This window comes from Lissotriton helveticus, chromosome 6 (genome assembly GCF_964261635.1).
Source record: "Lissotriton helveticus chromosome 6, aLisHel1.1, whole genome shotgun sequence".
Taxonomy (NCBI): Eukaryota; Metazoa; Chordata; class Amphibia; order Caudata; family Salamandridae; genus Lissotriton; species Lissotriton helveticus.
The window spans coordinates 903,930,456-903,955,414 of record NC_136067.1 but is presented as its reverse complement, the minus strand read 5'-3'; the positions used below and the strand labels follow the sequence as shown (position 1 = coordinate 903,955,414).

Sequence of the window (24,959 nt, the reverse complement as noted above, 5' to 3'; positions counted from 1 at the left end):
TATTATATAATAACCTACATGAACGCTACAACTTGTAAAGTAACCAAACTGCATATAGACAGGGTGGGGGAATAACTAAAATGCGCTATAGCTTACTGGTTTTCCAATAATCAGGAAGCAGGTCGGTTTGGACTGTAGAAACGCTCTCTCGGCTTCATCTTCATCAAAAATGTCTGCCAGACGGCGGCCATTCTGTGGGGCTTCTTGCGGCGCCATGACTAGAAACATTCCAAAAAAACAAAATAAATTATTAATTGAGAAACTAAAGCAAATAAAAACCAGCTGGATACACTTTCATGATCACAAATATAACAGGTAAAAATAATACTAGATTAGTACGTTGCATCTTAAATTTTAGCGTGCCGGTCTCTTGTTACCGTGCTCGTTTGTCATCCCTATTCAGGCGAATGCAAGGTATATAATCATAGCGCAAAATAAACACACCTAGAAGATAAAAAGCAATGTATATATACAAAAAACACTTCATTGCAAAAGAACAAAGCTACTCTGTTATTTACATTAAATTGTTTTAGTTTTCTGAAGTAGCAGCATGTATTTCTTGGCACGCCCCCAAGTTGTATTAATTGGATTAAGTGATAGGTAGATCCGTAGCCTACTGAGATAGTCCACAGATGTAATGATCCAACTTTGTAAACGAGAGAGGGCTCTCCATTCCGAGTAATGATGACAGTGTATTTATGTATATTCTGTCCCCGTGCCAGATTTTTCATTAGAACTGCTTTGTCCCCACCCTCCAATAAACACGCACTCCATCTCTTTAGTGCCAAGTACGTTTTTTGGCTACCTAGAAAGCTATAGATGCAGGTAAACACGGTCATGTGATAAAAAGAGGGTGGGAGGATCCGATTTTGCGAGATTAGACCCACACAGACCTTTCGGTATTGTTCTGAACTACAAACAAGAACCACTCATACAGGAGATAAATCACACTGTGGCACTGGTGGTCTCTCACAAGATACAACAATGTGGGGATTAGGACCATGCCTAATACCGGAACCCCCTGGCACTGTATCAGGCTGAGCCACATAAACTACCCAAGCCTGGTTCCAGAGGCTGCCCTAGCAGAGATTGTTCACTGCACTTAATGAAAATTCAGCAGAATCGTGGACCAAACTGTCACCAGTCATTTTGGTCTCAATATATAAATAAAGGAGCAGCTCCTGTTCTTCATCTATGAATAGACAGCCACACCAAGGAATGGACAGACATGATTCCTCATCCATAACCATCTAAACGTTATTCCATTAGTCTTCTCTTAAAACTTCGAAAGCATACTTCTAAAACTAAGCTTTCTAAACATTAGTTCTAAAACTAAATGCTTAAAAAAAGGAATAATTCTCAAACTGTTGAAAAAAGAAGAAGAGGGGTGATACCCATGGTGGAGTTGGTACAAGAAGGGGGGAGGGGGGCAAGGAGAGTAGGGAGTTTAAGATTAAGAAGCTCCCTTATTTGGAGGATATGAAGCCCTTGGGGACCCACCTAATGCTGGCTACCAGGGAGAAAATATGGTAAGGGGAGTACGTATAGACGTTGAAGCTGCTCCACAGCTGTAGGAGAAGGAGGGGTCCAAGGGTACCAAGGTGCTGGCAACTATAGAAAATTGGACAGCGGCATTCTTAAGCGTATATTGTGTGAAATACCTGGAATGGCATGTGTCCATATTTAAATAATAGATCTGATTAGGAGGGCTCAGATCACATACGGGGGCCAGGCATGGGCTCAACATGATGAGGAGTTTTGTGCGTGTTTATCGTGAGATCTTGAGGCCAAGTGGGAAAGATTAAATTTACTGCAAGTGGACACCCTTTAGTATATAGTCCCTTTCAGCAGGCCCCACTCAAGTCACAAGGAGGTGCACATTGGATATACTGAGACTTCAACAAAGGTGTATGTATGAGAGCGTATTGTAAGTTTCAGCATGAAAGCTCGAAGTGTGGAGGGAGATATGCACTTGTGCAGTGTTATAGAGCAGGGGGTAGCGGTCAGGGGCAACATTCAGGGCAGAGGAACAAATACCAAGATGGCCGATAGACAGCAGGGTAATCAGGCAACAGGGAACTGAGGACGACTCTGGGCATATGGGAACATAGGCAAGGGCTCATACTCCAATTAAGGTGGAACGAGTTGGACTACTGGTTGGCCCTCTACCACAAACGAGAAGATGCAGGATTGTGGAATGCAGGTTTTCAGGAGGACTTCAGGACTGGGTATGAGGGTCCTGGGATATGTCGGTGGGCAGATAATTTGAAGTCAACGTGGTCGCACAAGCAGGTGGTGCAGGCAAAGCTCTTAAATGAAGTGCAGGAGGACAGGATGGAGGGCAATTTCTCTACATGGCCAATTCAGTGCCCATTGACATGGTTCCAAAGAAGGAGATGGGGTAATTCGGGTTAATACAACACTTGTTATGGCCGGAAGGGGGCTCGGTCTATTGTTACATAGTGGAAAAGGAGTTGTCAGTATAGTATTCCTCCGTGGATGTGGCTATGGCATTAGTGGAACAGGTCCGTCCTTGGGCCTTGATGGCTAAATGTGATATGAAGTCAGATTCCAGGCTGTTGCCGGGACACCCAGAGGACTTCCAGTTGCTAGGGATACAGTTTGAAGCATCTTGGTATGTTTATAAAGCCCCTCTCCCCAATGGGTGTTCAATTTGATTTGCACTTTTTGAGCGAATCAATACTTTCTTGCAATGGGTGTCCACGTGGCAGACAGGGTGCACCACAGTGACACACTACCTGAATGATTTATTTTTTGTTGGTTAACCTAGTTGTGTGTGCGGCCAACAACAGTTGGCAAGTTTTCAAAAGCCCATGGATGACAATGGGATGCCTTTAGCACCGGAAAAGATAGTAGGGCCAAGCACTGTGCATTAATTTTTGGCCACCGAGCTAGATTCGGTTGCCATGGAGGTTTGCCTCCTGGTTGACAAGAAAGTTCATTTGCAGCTGTTGCTAGACTTTATGGTAGAAAAGCAAAAGGTGACTGTCAGGGAGGTCCAGGTGCTGCTCAGACATCTAAACTTTGCATGTAGAATAGAGAGGGCCGGGGGAGGATGTTTCACAGGCATCCAGGCTTGTCACTCACAGGACTGTCGCTGCCGCATCACCACATCAGATTGTCGGCAGACGCAAAATCGGACCTGTGCGTGTGGTCGCGGATTTTAGATGAATGCAATTGCTTCCTGATGGTCATACCACAGAACTGGGAGTGGGATGTACAGATATACTCTGATGCAGCAGGTGGGCTAGGGTTCTGTTTGTACTGGTGAGGCAGGTAGTGTGCAGAGGAATGACCATAGGACTGCAAGTAGGGGGGGCAGGAACATATCTGTCCTGGAATTTTTTTCCCTGGTAGTGGCAGTGACCCTCTGGGGTCGGAACTGGCACAAAGAAGGTATTGTTCTGAGTGGACAATATGTTGGTGGTGCTAGTGGTCAATAGACAGTCTGCATGGGATGAACAGATGGTCAAACTGTTGAGAGCTTATCTTGTGGGTTACCGTAGACATGATGTCGTTTTCAGGGCTTGGCATGTACAGGGGGTGGATAATGGCATTGTGGATGCTCTGTCTCGTGCACAGTGGGAGAGGTTCCAAGGGCTTGCCACGGATGCAGAGGTCAAGACACTGACTGGCAGCAATGTGGAGCATAGGCGAGAAAGGATTCTTCAATTGGTGGTAGGATCTCTGGCAGAATCCACTAGGAAGGCATATTCGTGTGCTTGGCAGGAATTCCTTGCCACCGGGGCTAGGCGACGGTCAGGGGTATGGCATAGGGCGGAGGACGTAGTACAGTACATGCTAGTGTTGACTGAGAAGGGTTTATCCAGAGTAACGATTACAGAAAGGCTGGTGGGAATTGCATTTATGGGCAAGACCTGTAGGGCAATGCGCCATCGGACGGGGAAGTAGAGAGAATGGTGTTCAATGATTGGGCGCAAGAGCGTCAAGCCGAGTGAGGAAGCCATTATCAAGACAGATCCTTGGCAAAGTGGTGGGGGCCTTGCCGGTTATATGCTTTGGCAGGGAAGAAACTGTTTTGTTCTCAACACTAATGACATGGATGTTTTGGGGGCATTCAGGGTGTATGAATTATTTGAGCGGGGTGGTCACAGGGTTAGGATGAGAGGTGGGGAAGGCCTGTGGGGATAGACTGGAGCTATACATTTGTCATTCTAAGACTGATCAGAGGGCAGCAGGGAAGACAGTGGTGTTGCAGCCATTCCTAGTGCCAAGATTATGCCCAGTAAAGTGGGCCACCAAACTTAAGAGTGTTCAGTGGGGCATTGGGAGGGACGGTGGTAAGACACTTGGATGTCACAGGGTGACATCTTTTAAACTTTGATGGGTTTTTAGGAAAGCCTTGACAAAATCGGAGGAGCTGCCATGAGACTTTGGGACCCATTCTTTCTGAACAGGGGTGGTCACATAGTGGCACAAAAGGGATGGGGTAGTGGTAGGATCATGCAACTGGGCTGGTGGTCATCAGACTGCTTCCATAGTTTTGTACGGTTGTATCAGTGGGTGTTAAGAGTGTTGCGTCTACTTTGCATCTCACATATAACACAGGTGCAGTGTTATTGATTTGGATAGTAGGACATTCATTTGTAAAATGGGCAGCGTGGTATGAACTACAGAAGGGGCAAGGCGCCAATTTTGGGCTGGATCGTCAAATGTATAAAGTTACTTGGCATGGAAAAGGTGGTATGCAGTGGTAAAAACTGTTGCAATGCTTGAATAAGTTGTTGAGAAGTTGCATATGTCTGGATATTTTGGTGCTCAACTTGGGGTAAAATTACATGGTAGGGAGGAAAGGACTGGCATCATTGAAGGAGATAAAGAGGAATCCCATAGAAATTAGGAGGCAGTGGGCTGGAACTTTCGTCGCATGTACAGAATTTAGCCCCATGAGGTAGTGGAGGGGGCAGACTGGCCCGCAGCCATTGAAAAAGCCAGATGCAAGATCAATGGGGATATACGAATTTTCCGTAAGAAAGAGGGTTTTAGCGCAGCCGCGGCCCGTGGAGGGAGTTACGGTGGGGCAGGGAGGCGGGGAGGGGGAGGGGCAGGGTGGAGGGTGCGAAAAACTGGCATATGGATAATTGCAGGTAAGTACACAATTTAATTAATAAAACGAATTTCGTAGCGCGCACTGCATAGCAAAATGCGATGCTGTGAGCGCTACGAAATTCGTTTTATTAATTAAATTGTGTACTTACCTGCAATTATCCATATGCCAGTTTTTCGCAGCCTCCACCCTGTATTCTTTTTGAGAGATACTGTAAGGGAACTACCAACTAAGCTGTGAAATGTGTGTTTTTAAACAACAGATCCCCAAAAAATTGCTTCCTGATGACACACATTTATTCTTTTTGAGGGGTATTGTAAGGGTGATCAGCTAAGCTGTGAAGTGTGTACTTTTAAAAGACAGTTATGGAAAAATGTATCTCTTTCTTGAGGTCATAACTACAATTTCACAATTGTTTATTAACCTTAATGCTTTCTCAAATATGCTTGAAAATGCACTATTTGCCCACTCTTTTTTTTATAATTTTCTCAGGGTGGGAAATCCCCCTGAACCCACCTTATGCCTGTCCGGCTTGCTCGCTACGCTCGCCACCAGACACTCATCCATAACTTTTATGCCGCACCACTTTCAAATGTGACCAGCTGCCACTGGTCTTCAGCTCTCATGTAAATCATCTGCAGATAATATTCATTTAAAGAAGTGATTGTAGTGATAGCTAACAGGGTATACTCCTATTTAAATGTTAGTTTGAGCTAGACAAGGAAGGTCCGTAATTTATCATCCTTCAAGGGGAAAAATGCCAGATGGATCAGCACTATCTGCATTAAGCGCTGCAAGACCGTTATTATGGTCAGAGAACAAGCTGTGCCTGAGGGGAAGAAGGCTGTGTTGCTCAGCACTACACACAGGCCACAACTTTGATGCCCTCGCTGTAATCAGGGCCATCATGTAAACTCTTTCCTTCTTCTTCCTTCTTCCAGAAAACAGGTCCAGGGAAGACCTGGCTTGGCAGTTCGGGTAGGACTGTTCCCATGAGGAACATGGTCAATACTGATTTGCATATGGCTATGTCTGAACTGGGGTGGTGAAGTGAGCTAAAGAGAGATGATGGATTAAACCCAGATCTGTGACTGGGGGTGAGTGCTTGAAAAGTTTCAGTGCTCCGTCAATCATCTCCTTGAGTCTGCATTAGAGACAACTGCCATAAGGGTTCAGAGTCTTAACAACAATGAACTTGCAAAGAAGATGCAAGATGCAGTATTTAAAAACATGCTATGTCTACCTCTTTAGACAAAAATACATAGTTCTTTTCTAGATCTTGAGGTTTTGTCTTTAAAACATTTCTTCACAAACAAGGGATACAAAATGGTGTATGTGTAAAGTAACTTGGAGTATATGACTGTGAGAAATATACTCCCGGATTTCTTTGAAATGACAAAGAACTACAGTGGAAAACCAAAATTCATCATAACATTTTCCAATTAATCACAATTCAATTCCAACCAAACTTGGCATAAAAGTTTACAGATCAAATATGAAAGACGCATGTTTGGGGTGGAAAGCCAATGTTGAGGAGTGGGCAGTGGCCCAGGTGATCACTACCAATTCTCAAACAAACTTTTTTGTAAAAAGTAAACTTTTTTTAAAAAAAGGCAGCACCATTTCTGTTAAGAAAAAAACGGCTACTTTTAAATAAATGTTTACTTTATTTAAAGGCAATCACAGATATGGGGATTCGCAGACCCTAGCAACTCACTATCCTTCTGATAGCCACTGATTGGGCTGAGTCACATTTTGCAACCTACCTTATAATATTCACGAGGCAGATCAGATTGTGCTCCACTCGGAATCTGAATTTTAAAAGCGACCCATTAGCACATAGGTCAATCTGTAAACTTTTTTTACTCAGTGGGAGAATACTTTGCAATAATTTGCAACCATATATTTGCGGTCAAACATTGACGCACATCAACATGTTATACCTATCAACTGGACTACCCTGAGGTATCCTGGCCCTTAAGATGGGGTCAACACATTTTGAGAAACGTCCGATACACCTGTGATACAGCTTTAAAACATTTGTCCTCCTCAGCTCACATCTAGAAAGGGACTATCATCCTGTAGCAGAGAGGATACCTTTATTAGCACACTTATATAGGAAAGAAGAGAGAAAAACTATGCATAAGGAGTGGACTGAACTTAGGGAGTATATCTGGTGTTAACTCAAGTCTGAAGAGAGTCTTCCAGCCTCTCTGAGTTTCTACAATAAGAATACTTCTGTCAACATAGAAAATGTCTGAAGTGTGACCGCAATGTGTATGTCATCAGCCAGAGAACAGAGAATTGGTAGTGAATGCGTTGCAACACTGAGCCTTGCGATTGAAGACCTGAGCCTAGGGCCAGACTGGCCGTTGCGGGCACCGGGCAATCTCCCGGTGCACCGCAAGGGTTAGGGCCCGTTTTGGGCCACTGGGGGCCGTTTTTGTTACAGGGCCGTTTATGCAGCACAGCTGCAAAATCGGCCCTGTAACAAAATAGGTCGAAAACCCGCCCTGGCAAAAAGCTCGGTCACACCCCCAGTCTCCCCCCCCCCGGGGGCCAGCCGAGCACTTTGCCGGGGCTGGTTTTGGTTCCCAGTCCGGCCCTGCCTGAGCCTGCACTAATGAAAGATTTCCTGTCAGCCAGGTACCCTGGGGTGCTGCTGGAACTGAAATTCCTTCCGCCTGAAGACCCAGTACTCAACCAATTTTGGGAACTGTGAGCATGAATGCACACCTGTTCTTCAGTTACGAGCCACTGAGAGCTTGTGTGTTCCACGCACCCGAACCACCAGGTAACCTCAGCTGCATGAACCCGAACATTAGCTAGTGTCCATCTCCTAAAACTTCAGCGGGTTATTTAACCCAGCGGGGCTGAATTGCCCCAGAGTACCTTACAAATGAGACATATGTGGATGGACTCCTGTGTCACAGAACCAGCGACCCAGCATGCATCATATTATTGTGAATGTGTACCTTTGCCAGATTTACGCCTGAATATTCCTGTGTGGTTAAAACAAACCCCATAAAACATATCTTAGAACTATGTAGAAGATTTACATTCCCTATATGTAGTATTAGGTTTTGGTGTGTGATTAAAGTACTTCTATTTCAACAAAGAAAAACGTCTGGCTGGACAATGCTTATTGTGTCTGTTTGAATGTGTTAGCAGTTGGGTTTCTGGTTGGCAGAGGTATGCACCCTGTCTTAGCAGGAACCACAATCCTACTCAGGGCAAGTCACAAACACACACTAAATTAACCTGTGCTCACCCCCTGGTAGGTTGGCACAGAGGAGTCAGGTTTAATTTAAGAGGCAATGTGTAAGGTATTTGTGCAACACTTCAAAACAGTAAAACAATGAAACCACTATACAAAAAGATACCACGCCAGATTAGAAAAACAGAGCTTAATTTAATTAACAAAACATAACCAAAACAACAAAAATCCAATAAGCAGAACTGGAGTTATGAATTATTAAAGAATAAACTGAAATGTAGTTCTTAAATCACAAAGCACCTATTGGGGCTATCTGGTTATGCCAAACTGGGCCAAATATTAAAAGTTCAGGTTCACCTCAATGGAGTACGGGTCGGATATAGGGACCAGACTTAGCCTGCTTCAAAGTATCTTGTTTGCGTCGAAGACAAGATGCAAGGGGGGCTATGCGTCGTCGACGACCCTTAGGAAAAAGGTAATGCGTCAGCTCTGAAACATGCAAAGTTGAAGATGTGTCCAAATTGGAATCAATGTGCCATGCAGCAGACGATGCCTTGCAGTTGAACCTTGCAGCCGCAGATATGCTTCGGTCCTTGCAACAGTAGCGATGTGTTGCAGTGGAGAGGGATGCTCCAGTTCCAAACCATGCAGTGGTATTGATGCATGGATTTTCTGCTGGAGCAACACTTTATACCCACTTCCAAGGATCCAGGACTGGGTTGGCACCACTTGGCAGGGTAAAACTCCCAGATGGCAGAATCCAGGTGCTGTAGCAGGGTAGGTGGAAGTGTTTGATGTCCCTAAGATTTCAATACAGGATGCAAGCCAGCAAGCCCTTGGAATCACTCTGGGTTCAAGTGATAAAAGTCCAGTCCTTCTCCTGCAGGTAGGGGAACAGGAGGCAGGGGAGCAGCACAGCAAAACAGGAGTCCAGCAAAGCAGCAGTTCAGCAGAGTGGCAGTCCAGCAGAATGGCTGTTCTCCAGAAACACAGCAGTCCTTCTTCCTAGTAGAGTCTTCACAGGTCCAGAAGTGTACTATGTTGGTGGTGTCAGAGGTCCAGTACGCATACCTAAGTGTGCCTTTGAAGTGGGGGAGACTACAAAGAGATGCCTTCGAAGTGAACAGAGTCCCTTTCATTCATGCCCTGGCTCCAGACTCACTACAGGGGGGAATGCAACCCTCTGTTTGGAGACAGGAAACAGCCTATTCAGGTGTAAGTGTGAGGCTGTATCCAACTCCTCCCTCCCATCCTGCCCAGGATGGCCCATCAGGATGTCGATGGCTCATCAAGTCACACCTAAACTCCCTTTTTGTGGCTGCCTAGAGGGAATGCAAAAAAGCCCAGCTGACTCCACCCCAAATGTGTATTGAGAGACAGGCAGCAGGCACCAAATGGCTAATGTAAGAAAATGCAAACATTCTAAAAGTATTTAGCAGGAAGGGGTTGGCCCTAATCGGAAGGAGGTGGCCTTAATATTAGACTAGAAGAAGAGTTTGTCCTAATTTCCCAGCCCATTTCAAATAGCGTCTATTGTCTATCTTCCGGCCCGAGCCTGCACAGAAAACACATCTCTGTCATCCAGAAACCAGGCCACGCCCTGAAGAGAGTCCCATAAAAAATACTGGGAATCGAAACGCATTGGCACTTTACAGCATGGGGACCTATTTAATGGAATTAAGTTTGCCCTTGTAGATATGTTGTATACATTTCTAACTATTAGGCACAGCGTTTTCTTTCCCCGTGTATAGCCGCACTGAATAGTTGGAAGACAATTTGAATGCAAAAGATTGCCCACTTGCTGCTTTTGTTCTATGAACTGTGACTGGTGTTGTATCATATTCACTAATTGTTTTTGTTACAATTTTAGTGCTCTTTCACTTTGTGTTATATGTTTTTTTTCCAAGTGCACTAATTGAAGCGTATCCATGCTTGTCTGACTTATGATATAAATTGGATCAACATTGTTTAAACGTAAGAACGACTTTGCAAATAAACGCATACCGTCCATATTCATTTACTTTATGGGCTTAAGTCTGTTTAATTGCTTTATCAGCACACAAATACGACAGTTAGGGCAAGCTCTGCTTCTAGTCTAACTTTCTAAAAGGGGCAATTTTAGAATTACAACTTAAAATCTGCCTTCACCAGGAGTTGTGATTTGAAATAGTGATTCCAGAGACCCCAAACTTGGGGTTCCAATCTCTTCTCGATTGGAAATGTCACTTATAAATTGTAATAAGGTAATCCCAATGTTATCCTATGGGATAGATAGGCCTTCAGCAGTGAAAAACACATTTAAGAGTTTTTCACTAGTAGGACATGTAAAACTTATAAGTACATGCCCTATTTCTTTATGTACACTGCCTCCTGCTTTTGGGCTATACAGGGACTACCATAGGGGTTCATTATATGTATTAAAAGGGATGATTTGGCCCTTACAAGAGGATTACTTTGCCAGGTCGACATGGCAATGTGAAACTGCACACACAGGTTCTGCAATGGCAGGTTTGGGACATGTTTGAAGAACTACCTAATTTACTTAAAAAGGAAGTAGTTGGAAGCAGTACAGTTGTATCCCACCCGCCAGGCCTGCCTTGCCTGCAGCGCCTTCAATTCACGGTGCTGGGCCACACAAGCCGATCTACCATACGGCTAACGACCTCCTCACAGCACTTTCAGAATATAACAGCCCCGTCCTGATGATGATCCTGAGTCCATAGGATCGAAACGTCTTTGACTCCTCCGCGCAATGGAAAGTGCCAGCATACCATGTGGTTCTATTTAAATAATGCCATCCATCCGTATGCAACTATTGTAAATCATTTCATGCTGAACCACACAGTCACTTGTACATATTTTCACCGCTTGTCACTACACGCCTTTTGCTTTCTTTCACTTTGTCACTTGCGTCGCCACTCATATGTGCCATATTTGTGCACCAAGTCCAAACTTGGCTGTCTACACAATTCATGCCTACAGTGCTGATACAACTATACCACTTCCGACTACTTCCTTTTTAAATATATGATGCAATGTGCACATTTGAAAACTTTTCGTGTCTCCCTCTTTTCTTCCTAGTATTGTATGCTACATATTTAATTAATTGTCTCCGCCATTGATACCAATTGAGATATTGTTGCTTGTTGTTATATAATTACCCAGATCTCAATTGGTTTATGGGTCTTACTCCTGTGGTTTTCACAGAACCCTATCATGAAGCAGCAGGTTGAGAACATAGACGTTCCTCAGCTCCCTCCATCATCTGTAGACTGTGATCTATAGATATGACTCTTGCAGCCTCATCCCACAGATCTTATTTATTCTATGTGCTGCTGATACAGGTCACATCTCTTCTGATGAAGACCATGATTAAACCCCAGACCAGTTTCAGCCTTCAGTGAGGTGCAGCTGGAGTCCTTTTACATGGTGACAACTGGGTAAATGTGCCTGCTCCACTTTGAGCATTATGAGAAACTAGCATTACCCAAAGGTAATTTTTGATTAGTTGAACTCCATTTTGCTTTTGTTCAATGTGCAACTTCAAAAAAATACAGCATTATGCAAGTCATATGTGGCAGTGCACTGATGAGAACCATCAGGCATGAATCGCCAAGCTACCTCATCATTCCTGTTTCCGTTTACAAGGGCTCTCAACCAATCTGATGCCAAAGGTCAGTATCATTCAAATAGTGTTTTTTATTGATAATTGCACTTTTTCTATGTTGCAACCCTTCATATGCATTGTTATTTCTGTTCATGAAATGTTTATGCTGAATTGCTGATGCATCTGTAGATAGCGCTGAGCTCGTAGTAACATAGTATAAGCAGTAACCCCGTGTATATTTTCCCCCACAATTAGATAAACCAAAGATTCCCTAAAACAAAGACGCTAAGATGTTTTTGTCCTCTAAAACTACCAACCTTATCATGGAGTCACCATTAAAGCACGTGCAAACCAGGTTCCACACACAGGCTAGCCAAGAATGGCACACACGCATGAAGGCACACACTTTCTATGGCCAAAGGAGGGAACTTTTGACACTAACACAATTGAACACATGAGAGCGTACATACAAACCAAATACACAGGTCAAAAGAAAGACAGGAGAAAGGCATTATAATAATTATGGGCCATCTTCGAGGAAGCAAGGTTCGACAGCCCTGCATCACAGATGGCAATCAAGGCATCAGCACCTCCCCCACTATATGCAGGTTTGGAGGTGCTTTAGCCAGCTCTTCCTGCATTAGGATACTTCAACCTGCCAGTTGAAGAAGTTGTTGCCCCCCCGAACACCAAGTGGTTAGGCTCAGGCATAAGAGACTAAGAGGCCAGCAGGCCCAGGCAGTCCCCGTGCGGTGCAAGGGCTCTCAGAAGTTGGACTCCCCTTCCAACGCCATAGAACATAGAACTCCAGCGACGAGGAGACCATGCACTCTCACTGGTTTAGGCGAACACAAACGAGTGTCACAGAGATTAGTGGTGGTTCTAGGCAGTGATACAGCTAGGTTAGGAAGGGGGCCCCAGTCCCCGGGATCCGATGAAGAGGGTGGAGCTACAGATGTGCTCAGGTAGCCGAGGAAACACCAGAGAGTGAATTTGAGGGCAAAGACTGACAAAAAAAAACTGCGAATAGCCCAGAGCAAAAGAAGCAACCTAAGTGGAATGTGGAAGAAAGGCACGAGCTAAGGAAGGAAAGTGAAAGAGCTCACACCCACGAAGCACAGCGAAAAAACAGAGCAGTTCGCCCCCCCACATTAAGAGAATGGGGTAGGCACAGGGCACCGATTGGGGAAGAATCAGAGGTAGAATTAGATGAAAAGCTTCTAGCAGGGATCCAAGCCTCACCAAATTTTCAACATAGGAGAGGGGCTGAGCAGTAAATAAGAGACCAATGTATCCTGGTGCTGCCCCAAACCGGTCTAGGATGCTTGTTTCTAGTCCAGGGAAGACCCGGCCTGGCAGTTTGGGGTGGACTGTTCCCATTGGGCGCAGGGACGTGAGTCCCGTGCTCTCCATGCCACTGGAATCAAGCTATTCTGGCTGAAGAGGGGTGAAACCCCGAAACCGGTGCAAGGATGCTTTTTTCCAGTCCAGGGAGGACCTGGCCTGGCAGTTCGGGCTGGACTGTTCCCATTGGGCGCAGGGTCAAGACTCATTTGCATATGGCTGGGTCCAACCTGGAATGGCATGGTGAGCAAAAAGACGATGGATTTAGGCCCAGATCTCTGTACTGGGGTGAATGTATGACATTGTTCTGCATTCTGTCCATCAATAGTTCTTTGTGCATTTACTGCCCCAACCAAGACATGGGAAAAACAGGATGGCAACTTTGTGTGTGCACGAGGGGAGCAGCGAGGAAGACGTATGTTGCTCCACCCAAATGCATGGGGTAGATAGAGTAAACCCAAGGGAGACTGTGGCCTTAGAGGAAGGCTAGATCTTTGCACAGCCATTCTGCCACCTGCTAGCCCACTGGACCAAGGGAAAAGACCAGTACGATAGACCTTGGCCGGAGGAGGGATCCTTCGAACCAGAGGACATGGCCATAGCGGAAGACTGCATTCAGCATGGAAGAGGAGATCTCAAGTGGAACTTCACCTACATGCAGGAATGCCTAAAAAGATGGGGAAGTCATGTTAGGGAGAAACCAGTAGAGCTACCCAGAGTAAAAATATACCTGCTACTAAAGAAGGGCACGACAGGAACCATCTATGTGTCAAATGGATACACCAGGCCTAAGGACAAAGTTACCGCCATTGCTGAATGAAGCGGGGAAATGGATCTCATGTCTTGAGAAGAGCACCGTGGAATAAAACTAGTGCTGGTAATATAAAAAGTCTACTAAGTAGTTTTATTAAAGAGCAGACTAACACAGTGTTCGCCTGAGCGTGCATCCCGATGTTTACGCTGACAAACACCAAGCATGATAGGCCTGCATTCAATTCTTACTGGCCCCAAATATGGACGGCCCTGAGGGAGATGTTCCCTGAACAACCAGACGTAGGAGGGTTAATGAAGCCGGGGGAGACTATAACCAATTATCTGGTTAGGATGAGGGAACGATGGGGAAAAGATACAGGACAGAAGTGGGCTGATAAGGGCCCCAAGTTGCATTCTTTTACTATATCCTTAAAACGAGGCTGCCAATCGAGATGCAATGCAGATTGGACAGCGTGTTTGGGTTAGACACCAAACCCTGGCATGAGATACAAGCCCATACATTGCATTACCACAAAAAAAAAGCAGAGAATGATAAAGAAAAACAGGAGCAAGCACAGAGAGACACTGCTAAATTGGTTCATCACAAATTGAAAAAGTCCGCCCTCGCGGGTCCAAGTTGGCCGCTAGCATGCAAATGACACCAGTCTTAATTGAAGCTCCACCGCATAACCTCAGAAAGTTTCAACCTAGGTATAGTGGCAGAGACCAGGGAGGTTGGTAGCAACCAGACACTAGAGAATGTTACCATTGCAGAGGATAGGCCACCTAGCAGACAGATGCTGGTTAAAAGCATACCCCAAGCAGAGATCGATGGGCCAGGGCCAGCCATCCCCAAACCCTCATCCACAAAACCAAGCTCAGGGAAAACCGAATGCACCATACACTCAGCCGCAGGAAGGTCAGTCAGTCACCACACCACCGCAATAGGGGTCAGGTAGTTGGAAAAATATGTGGCAACAGCACCTGCAGAGTGGGAACTCAGCACCACAAGGACTGGGGCCACAGCCTCAGCAGGGAGGAGTGACTGACAGGGGAGGTTAAGCATTCACATAAATACAGAGTCAAAATGTACAGTAAGATAAACCCCCGGAGTAAATACCACCCATTCACCCACATCCTAAAAGGTAAACCATACTAAAAACAAAAGAAGGGCCAATGAGACAACATTGGGAATGCAGACTTCTACTTGCAGCTGGGGATTCAGGGCTGCTGTATGTGTTCTGTTGATTGGGCATCCTCACTAAAGTTCTTCATTAAGGGCACCTGAGGGAGCCAATGCCCAACTTGGGTGCTTATCCCACAGGGCAGGTTTGGCTGGCCGCACCCAGGGGTGGGACAGTATAACAAGGGGTGGGGGGCTCACAGACAAAGTACTTAAAAACAAGCACCCAGGTCCCTCACGTCTAAAGTCAATGGGATGGGTTCCAATTACCAAATTGAAAGGCCCCCATTCTCGGGCTTCCAGTCCAAGTCCAGGACCCATGTTTCCTTCATGCTGTGAGGTTCCAACAGGGCCCCCAAAAACTAGAATACTCCAGCCAAATGGAAGCCCCCTTTTGGTTCTATAACGCAGCTGTCCTTAAGTGTCAGGATAGTGAAGATCCCATAACCCCCACAGCACATGCACACAAACCAATAAGTTGTGAGGCTCCCGCATGGCGTTGAGTCAGTCGGGAGGTACGCCAGGTTAGCCAGTTGTCCCAGAATTGTGAGGCCATAGGCAAAGTTTGGCAAGGGCTCTTGGCCCCAGGTTCTGCACGTTCTTATGATCCTGGTGGTGTTCTTTATCTTTCCATCTGGTTTTTCACTTCCCCATAAGGCTGGTCGCCGTGACATACCCCTCCAAAATAACTACAGGAGCATGTCCACTAGTTAGAAGTACCTATCCACAAGCCAGGAACCGCAGATCCAAATGCACTGAAGAGACGTGGTCCGAGGGAGAGGGTAGTGCCTGGGAAGAGGGAGTACACAAATTCCATCACAGCTCCAAGTGATAGTAGAACGCATAATGCACTTACCTCATGTTTAAAGGCCCAGCACTTAACTCATGCACCAGGCCATACATACACCATCCGGAAGAAGCAGTAAGTCCTGACCTCGGACACCACTAATGGCATTATATGGGGTACCTGGGGACCATTGAACATATTTCCGACCCCCTCTGCATCATGACAAGTGAGATAAGCAGATCACACGAGATCTAGGGAAGTGCCCAAATCCCGACAGAAGGAGCCCAAGGTTAGCCCCAAAAGAATTCTCCATCAAAAGCGTGGAGTTGACATATCTGGTGCCACAGGATAGGGGCACATTGCACTCCGAGAACGGAGAAGAATACACACATGTGATATTGGGGCACATTGCAACCACCAACAACAACTCTCAGCAGTGACACGCCCCCTCCTTGCACAGTCCCGCACATGTGGAGGTTGTAACTAGCCCCCAAAGATGGCACCCCACTGCACACACCAGAAGAGACAGGGTCTCGGGAAAACTGGCAGCACCCATAAAAACCTAGATAAAACTGATACAACACATCCCTATGATCACAGGACCGCACCACAAACATTTTGCACTAATCCAGGCACCCAGTTAGGTTATAAAATAGACTAATTCAACTGATTACCAATAAGCCACCTTTAAGTTTTAACTATCGAAAAACATACCATGACCGAGGCCACCTTCCAGTGTGTCACTAAAAATTGCCTAGATGGAATGTGTAGAAAACACCCCGAAAAGGAAGTACAGGACCCCGAAGAAAAAGATCCTTTACGACAGTGCCATGCAATGCTTTCTGAACTAACCATCATGAATCAAGCTGTATCCAACAAGTCTACAATCGAACCTCCAAGTGCACCTTTTTTTCAGCTGCCACATCAACACATCATCGCAGATCTAAAGTGTGCAAATCAAAATTACGAACTGCACCTTTAACTTTTTTGAATGAACTGTTAAACAAGACAACCCAAGACCAGAGGACCTTAGACAACTACCCAGGACCATATCCAAGCTCAGAAATGTTCAAAAACAAGTTGGGTATTATTGCACTTCTATGTACCCTCTATCTATGTTGGGTGCTGCTGCACCTATCCAATGACTAACTGTCTGGTCAAATGATAATTAAAAAATAATAATGATAATTACGCACTTGTATAGGGCACGACTACCCGGAAGCATCTTGGCGCTTGTACGAATACCACTGAGGAACCCTTCCTGGCCTTTCCCTGTGAGGTGCCCACTCCTGAGATCCCCAAGGTGAAGCCAGGCATCCTAGTGCTGTTGGGGCCATTGTGGAGATTAAGCAAGCTATTGCCCAGAGTTGCACACAAGATTAGAATAGGCACCGAGGCGAGAATTATCAGGTCCGAGGAAATTGAGCCCGAGACCCGCCGATGCGGGAATTGAACCCTGGTCCCGGGCCAGACTTCTGCATCAGGGTCTGCCGCTCTAACCATTGAGCCACACTTCTCCACAAATGAAGCCCATTCAAGAACTATCACAGCGCTTGCGAAGGCACAGGGGTGTAACATAGGCCCCGCAGCCCTAGCAGTGCGGGGGGCCCTGGGGTCCAGGGGGCCCCCTCTGTACAATTTAGACTTGCTCGACATATTAACGTGCAGTGTAATGGCACGCATCGGCTGGACACAGTCACCGAGGCAGAGGAGCATTTATATAATGATAATGGCCTGCCCCCCATGCACCACAAAGCCTGGCTCTGTGCGCAGTTGCACTTACGCAATGCAGGAGTATTAATTCTTTTTCATAAACTCTGTGCTTTTATTTTTTAAATGAAGTCTGCACCAAAGAAATAAAGTTACAGTGGTGCAATGCTAAATTAAACTATGCATGTGAGAATAATAGGTATGATCCAGCACAAAGCACGCGTCCTTGATGCAAGAGTATAATTCATATGAAATGTAGCTACTTCAGAAGGCCTTGCTCTTAGAAATCAGTTAATTCATAGCCCTCATTTGCTTGAATAAATATACACCAAGCACCAATTAAGGACCAGAGACATTTTAAGGATTTTGGGGGCCCCTGTTGGAAGCAGTTTGAATTAATGATTCAGTTTCAGCTCTTTCAGGCCCTCTTTGGCCAGATCACCAACAGTGCACAAGCACACTGCTCCAAATTCTAAATATGTTTACATCTAATATTCAGGGGTAGTGATGGTATGTTTTCAATACTGGTACACAGCAGAAGCTCGCTAATATTACTGCAGATAATATCTGTGACGCCCTCCCATTTCTAATCTGTAAGGTCCTAGTGTGATCTAAAATAAACTATTTTTGAAGAATTTTGCATGGAACATTCCATGCAAAATGTGTGTAACAGACTTCATACCCACGTTCAAAACATATTCGTAATTAATAAAAGTGAAGATGTATTGATAAAAAAGAAGTAGTCCAATAGTAATTGAGGTATTGTTGTTGACATTTAATAATTTTGGGGTATTTATCCCTCACAAGCCAAACTTATTTTGTATAATTTTGCACTTGTGCCTAAGATTTGAGTGGGCTATTTGGGCCACCCCCATTGTAGACTCTACAGATAACCACAGTTGGCACTTTGTGCTTTTTGGCACTATTTTCACTTTATACTTTCAAAATTCATAATTCCAGTTCTACTGTTTGGATTTGAGGTGTTTTGGTGTCAAAAGATGTATTACGTTTACTCTATTTTTTCTATCTTGGTGTGGGATTTTTCATGTGTTGTGTTTTCGCTTTAGCTTTGTTTGAGCGCTGCATAAATACTTTACACGTTGTCTTGAAGTTAAGCCTGACAGCTTTTGTGCCAAGCTACCCGAGGGTTAAGCACAGGTTAATTTAGTGACTTTTTTGTGGTTCACCCTAATGATGATTGTGGCTGTTGCTTGAAAAGGATTAACACTGTCCTCAACCATCAACCCAATTTCTCACACCGGTGATATGGATGTATCATCTGAAAAAAGTCAAACAGATGTTAAATTTCCTGCTAGAATTGTAAATGGCTCATAAATTACCAGATTATACATATTGCATAACAGTGTGAACAGTTGGTTTTTCCAATCTAAAAGTGCTGAATTTAAATGTAGGTAGTGCCTAGACATGGGCAAGCACTGCCAGGCGTGAACCAGATGCCTGGCTCAGCTCGAGCTCATCTTGAAACTTCGAGCCAAAACGAGCGAGATTTCTGCCCTCCACCTTTTCCCTCAATCACCTTTTTTCTAGTTTGTCTACTTGTTCCAACTTGATTTAACTATCATCTCGTATAATAGGTGTATTCGCGTAACACATCAAACTGACGTAGCTCTTTCAGGTCAAAGTATTCATCTATGATTTAAAATAAGCGAGAGGGAGACACCCATTTAGAGGCTGTAGTGTACAATCAGGAGACCTGGGACCAACCTCTGCTTCCCTGCTTTGCCAAACGATATGACCCTAAGTAATTACCTTATTTCAGGGTGCATTTATCATCACATATTAAAGCACCTTGAAATTCATAATTAAAGGATGCTTGCTGTACACAAAAACTTTCTTGCATGCATTTTCATATAATGTAATGTAGCTCCGTTTGTAATGAAAACCTAGCCCACTAATGAACTGACTTCTGCTTGGTTAACTCATGGGGGCATATTTATGAAGGTCTTGCGCCGCCGGTGCGTCACTTTTAAAATGGGAAAAAGTGACGCACTAGTGGCGCAAGGCTTTCATAAATAAGGCCCCTGGCATTTTCTCTTCATGGCGGTGCAGCCGCGGGGGCATGAGAGTTTCAAAGGACATGCTTAGAAACTATCACTTCTACTAAATGCCACTCACAGTGATACACTCAAAGCGGTCAAAGTGAAAATCGTCTGTGTGTCAAGAAAACAGACTTTCTGACTTTGAGGGGATTTTTTATTATTTTACACGCCGTTAGTTGTGCGATGCCCAAATGAATGACGGCTCGGGGAAGGGCGCTTAAAGCCAAGCCAGACTGGCACAGTTCTCCGTGTTAAATTTCTGGCTCGCCCACTTCTATCTGCCGCTGGTAGAACTTGAATTATGCTCGTTACAGCGAGTAAATGAAGGCAGCAATGGTACATCGGCTTCAACAGAAGAGAGAAGTCAGATCTTGGGTTCGGGACTCTAGCCCAAGAGCCTGCCCTATGACCATACACAATCATCCTCGCTCTTCACTTAAAAAATCAGCCGTTTGCCAACATTGGTCCTAAAAGTACAGAACCACGGAAACAGATGCACTCACCTGCTGCGATCGGCCAGCACTCCGCCTTCCCTATACTCGGCTGCACTGATTTGTGTCTGCCGGTCGCTATGGATACGGACTCTGTGACGTCAGACGCTCGCTCCAGCGTAATAAACTGCGTTTCCAGCGGATGGCGCCGTGTGCCCCTTCGCGTGCAGGTTATTATGATGCTGCTGACCGTCTGTGGAACTGCCGTTATTCAGTTGGAAAGACCTAAATAGTGCGCCCCGCAGCACGCCGTGAACGTGTAAAGCCTTCTCGTCCAGCCATGGCACCTCATGCGTTTCCCCCGCAAAATATGACACGTTTGTGCCTCCTATGCACTTAAATGAAAGGGTTCAATACTTTCTTCAGTAGTTGTCAGTCCCTTCTCTTGGATCACTAAACTGTTGGCGAAATACCTGGACCGTACGTGGCAGATGGAGAATTTCCTGCTATCATTATCATAGCTGAGAAATGAATGAATGAGAGGCTGTCTCCAGCAGGCATATTATAGTACAGTCATAGCTACCAAGTTTTCATATTGCTTATGTGTGACATTTCCATGGTTTCAGTATATTTATTAGTGACGGTCGCAAATGTGTGACATTTATAGTGACACTTTCTCGGATGTAAAACCAAGCAAGGAGGTGCACAGACAGAAATACATATCTGAAATTACACGCTTTTGGGCAACGAGAAGCTCTAAAAAGATTTTTGACCTGCTGCACAACCTTTAAAAGGAAGGTCACTACCCCAAGGCTCTTTCTGAGATGATTGTAGTATGTTTTCCGTGCTTTCTGTTGCAGGTGGGGACCTTGTACCACTCTGAATACCAAACTCACTATTCCCCCCTTCTCCAATCAGGGCTCAATTCTGTTTCTTTGTTTAGACACAGAGACAGCAGCAGTGATTGCATGAACGAATTACATTTTCATAATATACACATAAAATATTTGCATTTTCCTTTCTGTTATTTTAACTTGCATGATTTATCTTTCAGACTATTTTTTATTTAGTTCCCTGAAATTGAAATACCAACAAATAATCATAGAACATTTTGGCATTTAAGCGGAGGAAAGTTTCTCATTTGGCCCCTACACTGACAGACATGGCACACATTGCACTAATATACGGTGGAGTGTTCTGCTGCAGCACACCTGTGCCTCCAGAAGTTTAATTGCATTGTGACATTTACATAGCGCTATGAGGGCAACTGAAGCGCTTGCCACTTGGGTTGAATGCTAGACTGTGTAGGATGTGTCCTTTGAAGTGTGTATTCTTTGTTTTGATCCTGTGTGGGGATCATTCTCTCAACAGTTATGCAGTGTAGGAAGCTGGCTCTCTATATACTATACCAACATGAGGTATAGTGTACACAGAGTCCAGTGGAACCCCAAGGGTCGGTAGGCAGAGGTAAAGTAGATAGCACCTCACTCTCTATTTGTGGTAGTGTGGTCAAGCAGTAATGCTTTATCAGAGGACAGTGTTAAGCATTTGCTGTACACACAGAGTCAGCAAATTAATTCACACACTCAAAGACTGATCTTCAGACCAATTGTTTTTGTATAAAAATATTCTTTTAGTTATTTTATTTCCTAGAACCAAGCAAGCCTGGTACAGGTAAGTGATAAATACTTTGCAGTAAATATACAGTTGTAACACAGTTTGGATTGTAATTGGATATGCACTTTGTTTTGATTACAGTAGTGTTACTGATAATGCAGTGCCTTTTTAAATACACTACATATACCTTGAATGGGCTTTTTAATAAAATGACCACTACATTACTTTCAGATTACTTTTCTTACACCCCTGAGTCTAACTCCAGAACACCAACTCCCACAACAAAGTGCTTACCTTTAAACCGATAACACTATTTTCCTCCATAGGATAACATTGACTGTTTTTCTATGAAAAGTTTCTAAGTGTGGAGTTGGAAAACCTAAAGAAATCCTTTAAAATTGTACTAACCAATAAAAACGCTTTTAATTACCTGCTTGCAGGAAATGTCCCAGTGTAGTATCCAGGTATACTACACTGGGACATTTCCTGCAAGCAGGTAATTAAAAGCGTTTTTATTGGTTAGTACAATTTTAAAGGATTTCTTTAGGGTTTCCAACTCCACACTTAGAAACTTTTCATAGAAAAACAGTCAATGTTATCATATGGAGGAAAATAGTGTTATCGGTTTAAAGGTAAGCACTTTGTTGTGGGAGTTGGTGTTCTGGAGTTAGACTCAGGGGCCGCACAGGGTCAATGATGCACCCATGTTACACCTTCAGCGGCACTAGGGCAGCAGGGTAAAGAGTGCTGAGGCCCAATGCTATCCATAGGGGGATAGGGGGCCTCTGGTTGGTGGCTGCTGACGAGCAGGCCACTGGGTTGTGGGAGCAAAGCTCCTGGACTTAAGCTCAGGGCAAATGGGGGTTTAGGCCAGCACAAAAGATGCACCCTCGGCGGCACCGGTGCGGCCGGGAGCAGAGTGCTGTTTTGGCGTCAGAAGCCCCGTAGCTTTCAATGGGGAGTCGCTGGTTTGTAAAAGCATTGCAGGCTCTGGGACGAAGGTCTTTTGGGTGCGACCACCACTTGGAGAGGAAAGTTGGGACCTTGGGGGTTGGTTAGGCACCGTTGGTTGGGCCACCCAAGGCCTTGGGGCGTCAGGTGCAGGGGTGCCTTTTAAGGTCGGATCTTCTTACCAGCTCCTGGTCGCGGTTGGGGGGACCGTCAAGTTGAGGCTGCAGGCGTCGGCTGGTAGCTTGAGGCAGGTCAGGGGTCGTCTGATCTTGGGTCAGGATCACCGGGGGACCTCCTCTTGGTGTTGGGCCACTCAAACTCAGGCCATGGGCGTTGGGTGCAGAGTGGTGCAGACCCGTGGATCCTTGCGGAACTGGAGTCTGTGTTTGAACAAATCTGGTGTTCACGGGAGACAGAGTCTTTGGGATTGAAGGCATTTATTATTTTATTTATTTTATTTAAACCGTTTTATATAGCACTGGCTAGACCCAAAGGTATCAGAGCGCTTTACAAGGGTTGGGGGGAGAAAAAATTGCAGTATAACATTATTACGAGGAGGTAAGATGCAAGATAATGATAATAATAACAATATGTCAAGAACCATAATTACATGAACACGAAAATAAGGAATATATTTAGGCAATAACCGATCTTGAATAATTAGGCTAGCTTGGGTGATCAGGGCTGAGGGGGTGAAAGTGTGGGGGTATAGAGGAAGTGAAGCGTGTGATGGGAGAGGTGCAAGCATGAAGGCGTAGACAGTGAATAAAAGAGAACTAGTAGGGGGAGGGTGAAAGTATAGGAAAGGAACACAAGGGACTTCCCTGGGGCAAGATGGCGGTCGCACTCGTGATCGAGTGAGCAAGCTGTGGACTCTCCTCTGCAGGGATCCCCCTTGCCTAACCCTCCCAAGGATTTTTATGTATAGATTTCTGGGCATGCTGTGGATGTGTCAATACCTGCTTTTTGAAGGATCCTTGCAGGTTGATTGACGCGAACAGCGTAGCTCCATTAGACATCCGTGGAGCTCAGGAGCGTGCTACCTGTGGCGGCGATCCCGGTGGGTAGCGGAAACTTCATCTGAAATCCAGGAGCGGAATACTCGGATTGTAATGGCCCCTAAGACGCTAGCTAGGGCACCAAGACCCAGGCGGCTGCATCTGCAGTCCCGACTTCCCTTGTCCCCTCTCCTGCTGGAAATGAAAATAAGCTTGTCGGGCGAGGCGGTGTGGCTGGAGCACGTCTTGAGAAAACCGGCTCTTCTCCCGGGGTTACACAGAAGGGAGACAGCACTGGTCGCAAAACTCTCATGGCTCCCGGGATATTCAAGAAACAGCAGGGCAAAGGTAGGATCCCAGACATCAGTGTTCCACTGGGGGCTCCGGTAGTGTTACCATCCTGCAACAAAGTATCAACTGCAGTGACTGTAATATCAGAGCAGAAGAGGAAACAAAAATCCTTAATGCAGCCTGGGTCAGTGGTGTCGATAGTAAATGGAGAAGGAGCTAGATTGCTTGAACGTGAATTCCATCCTGTCTGCCCATCTCTCTCGTAATAACATTCTTGACGAGAGTCAAAATGGGTTCCGCTCTCAACATAGCACTGAAACCGCTTTGCTCTTTATGACCGAGCATTTGCGGTCAGTGCTCGATGCGGGGCAGACTGCGGCGCTCTTATTGCTAGATCTGAGCGCCGCATTCGACACGGTGTCTCATGACATTTTGATGCGGCGTTTGGAGGAAGTAGGTATTGGTGGGAAGGCTCTTCAGTGGTTCCGCTCTTTCCTCTCGGACCGGTTTTTTAAAGTAGCCATTCCACCTGGCCTGTCCTCGTTCCATTCTCTGGGTCTGGGAGTCCCTCAGGGGTCTGCCTTAAGCCCTACACTGTTCAATCTGTATGTGAAACCGCTGGCCGCTGTCGTCAGGCAATGTGGCCTTACCATGACATCGTACGCCGACGACACGCAGCTGGCGGTGACACTCAGTGGGGACCCTGAGGTGAATGCGCCCAGATTCCGGGCAGGACTCATAGCTGTGGCTCATTGGATGCGTAGCAACTGCCTACAGCTTAATGCTAAAAAAACCGAGGTCCTGATTTTAGGGAAGCAGGCGGAACTTTGGGGAGACCAGTGGTGGCCTCCCGAATTGGGGGTCTCCCCTATTCCAGCGGCCGAAGTTAAAAATCTGGGGGTCTGGCTGGACTCCCACCTC

The 24,959-nt window shown here is 45.5% G+C and overlaps 1 protein-coding gene across 6 annotated transcripts in view; it reads right to left on the bottom strand.

The window, feature by feature from the left end:
• Positions 1-20,332, bottom strand: part of AK9 (adenylate kinase 9) — a 1,611,121-nt gene extending 1,590,789 nt beyond the window's left edge. For all 6 annotated transcript variants that reach the window (XM_078648533.1, XM_078648534.1, XM_078648537.1 and 3 more), the window contains exons 1-2: positions 20,254-20,332; positions 97-218 (exon numbers count right to left, since the gene is read on the bottom strand). In XM_078648533.1, coding sequence (XP_078504659.1) covers positions 97-216 — 120 coding nt within the window. In that variant the 5' untranslated portion in view covers positions 217-218; positions 20,254-20,332. The remainder of the gene's footprint in view (positions 1-96; positions 219-20,253) is intronic.
• Between the last annotated feature and the right edge of the window lie 4,627 nt (positions 20,333-24,959).